The sequence below is a fragment of the Lathamus discolor genome, chromosome 6 (assembly GCF_037157495.1).
Source record: "Lathamus discolor isolate bLatDis1 chromosome 6, bLatDis1.hap1, whole genome shotgun sequence".
NCBI lineage: Eukaryota > Metazoa > Chordata > Aves > Psittaciformes > Psittacidae > Lathamus > Lathamus discolor.
The window spans coordinates 38,204,011-38,212,391 of NC_088889.1; the positions used below are offsets into that span (position 1 = coordinate 38,204,011).

Consider the following 8,381-nt stretch of genomic DNA (forward strand, 5'->3'; position numbering starts at 1 on the left):
TCATGGCAGTAGTTGGAATGAAGACTGACCAGCTTCAGAGTATGTATAGGCCACCTCAGGATCAGAAAACATTCTTTTTATTTAACTAGGCAATGAATGACACACCAGCCATTTTCTCCAGCTCCTTGCAGTTTGCATTCTTGAGTAAGAGATTTCTAAATCCTAGCATAGCCCCATCTTCTGAGGGCACAGAAACTTACCCACAGAAGTAGCTAAATAGCCCATGGCATTATTTACAACAGGCAGACTTTTTTTACAGGTTCAGTTCTGTTTAGTGTCTCAGTCTAAGGTACAGGAGTAGAGTTCATTTCAAAACGGAAAAAGATGATGTCTTTGTTTAATCACAGACATCCAACTTAAAACCAAATCAGAGATATAGTGACACCTGCTCAATCAAAAGCAAAACAGGGAGTGGAAACCGCTTTCATTTGATGCCTTAACTGTCATGTAGTGTATTGCCATGCATTGATAAAAGGGACTAAGGAAAAGTGATCTGACTGACCTGCAAGAGCCTGCTATTTCTAAGATATTCCATGCTGCCTGTCACAAAAATAAAAACCTTCCTAAGTAAGACCAGATGCCCACCTAGGAAGATTAATCGCAGTCACCCAATTAGTACAGGACAGGAAAGACCCCCAGACTACAATCAGTGAATAAAGAGCGTGAGCTCTGCCTTCCAACATAGAGGAGAACATGCTGGCTGATGGAACTTCTGAAGGTCTGCCTTTCATCAAGAATGGAACTTCCATTCCAGCATGTACAAAAAGCTGGTCTGTATTTCAGCAACTCACCAAAAATTGTCAGAAAACTCTACCCAAAGAATCCCTTTTCAAGACAATTGCCAATGGATTCATATCACACTCGCATATGAAAGCACACTTCAAAGCCTGCTACTGCCTCATGGGTGCAGGCAGCTCACTACACTGGTAAAATGCCTGTTAGTTAAAGAAACAAATATGGAAAACATGCTAAACACTGTAAACAGCCTTTATCACAGCATATTTTGAAGTAACAGGTTAGATGCCCCAGTTATATGTAGGCCTTCTTGTTTCAAAATGGAAGGGGGGTTTAGGAGCTCCATGTGGCTTCTAACACAGCACAGATCAAAATCTGTGCAAGAGTTCTGCCTTCTGTTGCTTTTGGGTAGGAAGGACATTGCTGAGCAAATTCCTCACAGCAACACGTCTTTGCAACGTACACTTTAATAAGCTGTTGTATCTTTCTAAAGAGAAAGATAGGAAGAGTCTGGAGACTGACATGCTTCACAGCATTAGAGTTTATAGTCATCTGGATGGTAGAGCTCACTCATGAGGCGGTAGATGTAGGAAGGTGCGTTACCCCCAATGTTAGAAATGAAGAGAGTAATGAGCTCTGGAGGGACGTAGTCAAACACTGGGCAGTGAACGTTGATCTTTGCCAGGATCTCCCCTGTAAAGTGAACAGCAGCGACATTAGGCAGAACAACTCAAAGAACATTCAGCCTTCTGCACATCTTCCTGAGTCCCTGAAGAAACTGGCTATGCATATGCCACCCTGCCGTCAGCGATGGAATTTCCTGAATACTTTCCAGCTTCCTCACTGATGTCACTGAATTACAGGTACACAGCAATCTTGGGTGGATGGCAGCACTTCTTTTGATAGTTTTTACTGATAAAAACCCCAGATCCTCCCAATTTACTAACTGCCAAAAGAAATGCCAGTATGGAATCAGAACACAAGAATCCCAATGCTGCCAAAGTTATTCTTTAAAGAAAAGCTCAGAAGTCCGAACCTAAAACCCCCTGCCAAACCTGGTATCTCAATTTCAAAAGTCTTTGTCACATAGAAATGGGGCTCTGAAAGAGACTGCTGTCTGAAAACAGGCTTGGGAGCTGATGCCTTTCTAAAGATGGTGCTTGTGTGGAAGCCCACTGCAAAGATACTGGGTTTCAACCCAGTATCTCATAACCAAGTTTCTTATAACCATGTTTCTCATAACCATGTTTCAAGAAGTTAGCATGAGTTGTAGGAAGGAACAGATGCCTTCATTGTTGGGCACCTGTTCTGTCCCACAGGAAACTGCCTGGCACCATTGTCACAATCCTATAATAAACCGCTATTTCAGAGCAGAAGCAAAAGTGCAAAGACAGTGTTCAAAGGAAATCCTTTTTTTACTTTCTGTAATAGAAAGTTACATATAAAACAGAATGGTTCCCAACATCTTTTTTTCCTGTGTAAGAAAATAGGAAAGGATTTTCTGTCTTGGGCTACGGGACAGTCTTATGTTTAAACTTGTGTGAGGGTCTCGTGGAGAGTGTCCCTGCCGACAGCAGGAGGGTTAGAGCTAGATAAACTTAAGGTCCTTTCCAACCCAAACCATTCTATGATCCTATTACAGAAAAAAAAATATTAAAAGTTATAGCCTGGACCAGCTTGACCAGCCTGTATAAAGAAGCAGCAGTACCTTCTGTGAATGGCAGCACTTCCTGTGGTGACACAAACTTGTAGAATGAGTCTTCTTCATTAGGGAACTGAAGGAGAAAGAGTACAGAAACGTCATGAAAAAGAGACCACCTCGTTATCCTAGTGAAAACATATCCTAGGGGCTGGAAGGAACTAAAGCAGAGGAAGATGACTTGCCAGGTGACACTGCATCTGTCTACAATGATTACGTAGCTCCTGTGCCTAGAACCTCTGTAACATCTACAAATGAAAGGTTTTTCCTTAGGGCTTTTAGAGCCTTCTATGACCTGGCTGCCCTTCTGCAAAGCCTAGGGAACTGGAGCAAAGAAGTGACTTCCTCATCTGCAACTTCACTTGACAATACTGAAAAAGTACTGAGTGTAAGAAACAATTTCAAGCATTTCTATCTACCACCTCTGTCAGTACACAGGGTCTTTCAACGCTGACCATAGAAACTGAAATCCATTGTGGCTGAAGAACAGTAAGTATGGTGATGTCAGTCTCTACTAGGCAGTGGTCTACATCCTTATACCCAACGCACTGCTTACTCAACATGAGAGGAGGGTGCTTCAAGGAGATCCTGAGGTGTGCCAGATACGGGTGAGGATCTCCTCTCTGAAGTAGCAGCGCTCCATGTGGGAGATGGCACGTTTACCACCCTCACCTTGGGACAGATGGTGCTCTCCAACTTAATCTCCCATAAGCATAAAATCACCCCCATCTCTGCAGGACTGCTCCTCATGTAGAGCAGAAGCAGTCCTGCAGAGCTGCTGTACATACCTGTGGTGAAAGCTTGAACATGGGGGCACACACGATGAGCGGAGTGGAGTGGTGTTTAGCTGCCAGTGCCAGAGTGTGTGTCCCACTCACAGCAATCAGGGCGCCGTTGGCCAGGATTGTCTTTGTACCAATGATGACCTTAAAAGGCAAATCAGCATTAGCTAACATCTTCCACAGCAAACTGGGGAAGGAAAGCTTCCTGGCTTGGATACTGCCGGTTGAGCTGGAGGAGGAGTCTGTCAGAACAGCCAGCCAGCCAGTGGCTGGAGTTACAGGGCAGCTGGATGCCTCATCTGTTTCATCTGGCACTGGCTCTGCACCGAGGTGTTCCCCTCTAACAACAGCATGACTCCAGCATGATGAGGCCAGCACAGAAAACTTGAGAGGACAAATGTATGTTCTACTGCAGGGAAAACCAAGCAGAAACTGGGCTGCATTCCCTGCTGTTTTACAAGCCTGCGAAAGTAAGCTTTGTACAAGTAACTTGACTGCTGGCTGCAATCTCGATGTAAAATGGTGTGGCTGGATTTTCTTATGTTACAAGTACCTTTTTGGTTGGTGGTGGTTGGTGGGTTTGTTTTATTTTGTCTTTGTTTGGGTTTTTTGTTGGCTTTTTTTAGTTTGGGGTGCCAAGTCCTCACCTCTATAAAAGTACAGAAGAAAGGTCTGTTCGAAAAGGCACACCTTGGTGATTCCCTTCACCACCCATCTTGTGTTCCAGGCAATGGGTTTCTCCCCTTTGGAAATGCTGCTTCTTGTTCTGTTTTCTTTAAAAACTGAGGCTAATCCTTTGAGGCTCTTGTGGCTTAGTGTCTTGTAACTGTGCTGCCTGTTAGCCACTAAGGCAGAAAAATCTACCAGCATGCAGTCAGTCACCGTCATACTGACTTGGGCTTCCGCACTGAATCTCCACCCCAGCTGTAAGCAGGGCCTATTATGATTTTGAGTCTTCAGTGAAGAAATGCATCCATCACTGCTGCAACCTGCAGCTGGTTTGGGAGGCCCAAGCACCCAGCCTGCTGTGAACAACCTCCTCCAATGGAGCGCTTCTTACCTTATTGACTCGGGACATGACAGCAAAAATAGCTGCATCACTCATGACAGTAGTTTCAATGTTCTCTTTAGACAGTCGGACAGCCATTTCATGACCCTAAAAAGAGGGAGAATCCAATTGGTCCCCTGGACACAGCTCCTGCAGCGCAGCTGTAGAGACATTAGCACGCAATTCTTGTCTGAACTGCAAAAATAGTGAGTGACAGCACAAACAGAGCCCTTTCCCTGATGGACACGGGGTAGGCCAACAAGTGGTCTTCAGTTTCTCAACTGCAGAAGAACTTCCATAACACTCAGCTTGCCTCCAGAGACAAGAGCTCAGTAAGAACACATGGCACAGCGCAGCACCTGAAGACAGCCAGCCTGGGCCTTACCTGGCAGAACGGCGCACACTCCGCTACAATGACCTGGAACTTCCTCTTGCGAGCAGCTTCCTTCAGGAACGCCTCAACAGTGCGTGAGTAGCCAATAGTCATGATCACCTCATTGGAGTGGATGTGCTCCAGCGCCTGCATAGCTATGTTATCAGTGGTGCCCTCTGTAACAGAAGGAAGGCATGGATGGAAAAGTAGCCAGGAAAAGCAACACTGGTGCTGCTAGAGCTGTCCTCCAAGATCTTTTTTTTGCTAAAACAATGCTATAAGCACTGGTAGAGCCAGAGCAGCTTTTCTCCCTGTTCTTTTTACCAGTGGAGAGGGACCACAAAGCTGGCGCTTTAATGCCCCGTGCTCCCTAGCTATGCATAGAAATAGCTGTACTGAATGAGGGGGGATGGACTACGTCAGCACTGCTCCAGATAGCACCATGCCCACACAACTAGTGGCAGAAACTCAATGGTTTTACAGTTCAGTAGCACCAGAACCACATAGAAAGGAGAAGCAGAGCAACCTGAGCCTCCCCAGAAGAAGGGTCAGGTGCCTGATCTATCACAGGATCGCAAAAGAACGTATCACCGTGCTTTGCGACAAGGGCCAGGTTATACGTGCCCAGGGATTAAGTCCAACCTTGGCACATTTTTGATACTTTTTCAGAGAAGTCAACTTAAGACTTCCCAGAAGACCAAGAACACAAGCCAACTTACCCTCCACAATGTCCCACCCATTCCCCTGCAAGCCAAAGAGGATTTAGTATTAGTCCAGGGAGCAGCAGGACTTCTATTCCTTAGTTCCTTCAGATTAAGCCTCCCAGAACCTTGCTGTTTTCTTTCCACCTAAGAGGAGGTGGAAGCATCAGTCCCATCCCATAGAAACTCCAACTCCCGGGGCAGTTCAGACCCATCCCTACCTAGCTCTATTAGTAGCTCGTTAATAGCTTCAATAACATTAGCTCTGAGGGGGGGATAAGGGGTGCTGAAATCCTCGCTCAGTCCTCCGGATGTCAGGAGCTTGTGTAGGGATTCTTGCTGGTCGCTCTCCTCGCTGCGCCCATGAAGCCTGTGGGGAGAAGCAGCCCTTGAGCCTTGGGAGAGAGCAAAAGGGCACGTTCAGGTGGAGTACCATCCCCACGGCACAGCTGGACGTGACCAGAGAGGTAGGAAAACCAGGCACAGCAGGCACACCATGCCACAGAGCTTCCCTAACTGCCTCTGGCAGACACGAAGCTCTGCCAGAAAGCGCCTTCCTAAATTGTGTTCAAACACTGCAGCCCACAGGTGAGGAGCAGGATCAAAGCTGCTGCTCCAGTAGGATGGACCCTCCCAAGGTCAGAGCACAGACTGCTCTCACGCACCCGCAACACACATGCCAAGCACAGTTTCACTAGAGGAAGCGCCATCTGCTACACTGAGAGTTACAGGTTTCCCTTGATGTCAAAATCACCGAACCCCCCTACAGGAGAGTTGGAAAATGGAGTGATGGAAACCAAAGAGGCCTCACAGAAGCAGCAGAACACTGCACGGAAGGGCTGTTCTGAGCTCCTTGGAGGGGTACAGGCAGCAAGAGAAGGGCGCTTCACCTGCCATACTCCTCCCGAATAACCTTCAGCACTCGCCGCACCATGTTGCCCACGGTTGTCTCAGATGGCTGGGCTGCCGTCATCCTCTGGCCCTCTGTCCGGATCAGAGCCATGAGCTCCCCTGCAAGAGGGGAGGGCCCTGGTTACTGCGACCCAGAGCAAGTGTCAAACCGGCGCGCCCACCCCACAACAGCCCAATGGCTGAGGCTGGTTCTGGTGCCGGGAACGCAACACCCAGAACGCGCAGGGAGGCAGGAGCGGGAAGCCACTCGCAGAGCAGCTCGTTCCACCGGGTGTTCTGTGCATGAGTCACATGGCCGCGACACAGCCTCCGAACGTGCAGGAGCCCATAGGCAGGGAGGTCAGGGAAAGGAAACCGACGGCTGCTGGAACGGCCGGCGCTGGGGCGGACACCCCTCGGGGGAGCGCAGGGCTGCGGCGGCCCAGTTCCTCGCCCAACGCCGCCGTGAAGCGAGGCAGGCCGCAGGCAGCTGCGGTGCGGCGGGACGAGCACTGGGAGCCCAGACCCCGCTTCCCCGGGCAGCTCCGCTTTGCCGCTCCCCCGCAGCTGACGGCCGCGACCGGCGCGCCGGGCTCCGCAGCAGCGCGGCCCCACGGCCCCGAGGCCTCCCCGCCCTCCAAAGCCCATCCCCGCCGCCGGGCCCTGCGGCCGCCTTGCTGCCGGTGCCGGCCCTCACCGGCCCGGCTCCATCGCCCGTGCGCGACGATCTTCCGCAGCAGCGACAGCGTCTGCCGCGCAGTGTCCTCGGAGCGCGGCCGCTCCGCGCCGCCCCGCAGCCGCGCCACGAAGGCCTCGATCTGCTCCGACAGCTCCGAGCCGCGCTCGGACGCACCGGGCATGGCGGCACCGCCGCGGACACGCCGAGCTCCGCTCCGCCGCCGCACGCACCGCTTCCGCCGCGCCGCTCTCCCATTGGCGGAGCCACCAATGTGCTCCCGCCCTCCGGAGGCGGCGCTGCCAATGAGAAGCACGCCGGCCGGCTGCGGGCCGCGGCTCGGCGGCGGCGGTGCTTGGGGCCGGCCCGGCGGGGTGCGGGCGGCTCCCCGGGGACGTGCCCGAGGTGGGCCCCGGGCCCGGCGTGACTGCGGGCGCAGCCCGGGAGGCGTCTGCCCGTCACCTCCGCCCGGCCGGCCGGCGCCTCCGTGCGGGGCAGTGCTGCGGGCCGGCCCCGCGGGGGGCTGCGCCAGGGAGCGCGGCGTCGGTGCTGCTGCGCGGGAGGGGGAGGCAGCCGGCTCTGCGGGGCAGCGGGGAGAGCCCGTCCGTGCGCGGCAATTTACTTTGGACCGTGCGGTGTTCCAGACACAAAGAGCCAAAGCAAATGGGGTGGGAAAGGCGCAGTTCCTGGCAGTCCAATTGTTCATGCTGGCAGAGCCAGAACGGGCCCGGGATAAGGCAGGAATGTGGCTCCTTTGTATCTAGTTCCTGGAGCTCTGTGTTAGGGAGCAGGCAGGAGCCACGGAATTCTCACTGTGGCGCTGCTTTACTCCGTGTCTCTGCTCTGTGTCCTGTTGGTTTAGGTTAGGAAATCGAAGCTGACTGGTTTACGATGGAAGCTTTCAGCGGGTGCTTCGCGCAGGGGCCCGTAGAGCCTTGGGTGCTCATCGAATCCTTTTCGTGCTTTGCCTGATGCTTTGGGGACTTGCCCTGCAGGCAGCTGCCGCCCAGGGAGTGCTGGGTCTCAGCAAGATCCCAAGAGCTGGTGCACAGGGTCTCGGGGACGCACTGCTGTGATTTGTCACCCAAAGCCTGGGGTGGACTGAGAGCCCTTCCACACATCTCTTCTCCTGCCGCTTCCCCAAGTGCCACTGCATGCCTGGAAGTCAGAGACCCTGACAGCCTGGGGAAGAAAGCTCATTGCATCCCTCTAATGCCTGGCGAAAAGCCACATGTCTGGGCTTGCCTCGGTGTGATTTGGGGGTTGCTGCTGCCCTGGCTGGAAGTCAGCTTCCCTCCTTGGTGAGCTTGTCTCGTCCTTTGCCTCTGGAGAGACTCAGAGGGTTACAGCATTTGACCTGCTGGTGGTTTGGCTGTGCTGGGCCCCACTGTGCTGACCAGACACATCCTTGTTCCCTGCTGCCTTCTCTTCCCCCTTCTTCCCGGCTTTAGGGATCTGTCTTCTTCCATCTTGCGT

The 8,381-nt window shown here is 52.0% G+C and overlaps 1 protein-coding gene across 1 annotated transcript; it reads right to left on the minus strand.

Moving 5' to 3' along the window:
* Positions 1–61: 61 nt before the first annotated feature.
* Positions 62–7,145, minus strand: EIF2B2 (eukaryotic translation initiation factor 2B subunit beta). Its single transcript, XM_065686099.1, has 8 exons — positions 6,927–7,145; positions 6,229–6,349; positions 5,560–5,708; positions 4,650–4,813; positions 4,277–4,372; positions 3,223–3,360; positions 2,444–2,510; positions 62–1,428 (listed from the first exon to the last, which is right to left on the minus strand). The coding sequence occupies exons 1-8, from the start codon at positions 7,087–7,089 to the stop codon at positions 1,271–1,273; spliced, it is 1,056 nt and encodes a 351-aa protein (XP_065542171.1). The 5' UTR covers positions 7,090–7,145; the 3' UTR covers positions 62–1,270.
* Positions 7,146–8,381: the final 1,236 nt, after the last annotated feature.

Bases quoted from the DNA above. Each gene is read 5' to 3' on its own strand.
- EIF2B2 (XM_065686099.1), bottom strand. From the start codon at position 7,089: ATGCCCGGTGCGTCCGAGCGCGGCTCGGAGCTGTCGGAGCAGATCGAG. The intron at 5,709-6,228 runs GTGAAGCGCCCT...TTCTCCCCACAG, and splicing joins ATTCGGGAGGAGTATGGCAG to GCTTCATGGGCGCAGCGAGG. The intron at 4,814-5,559 runs GTAGGGATGGGT...CTTCTGTTACAG, and splicing joins CGAGCTACTAATAGAGCTAG to AGGGCACCACTGATAACATA.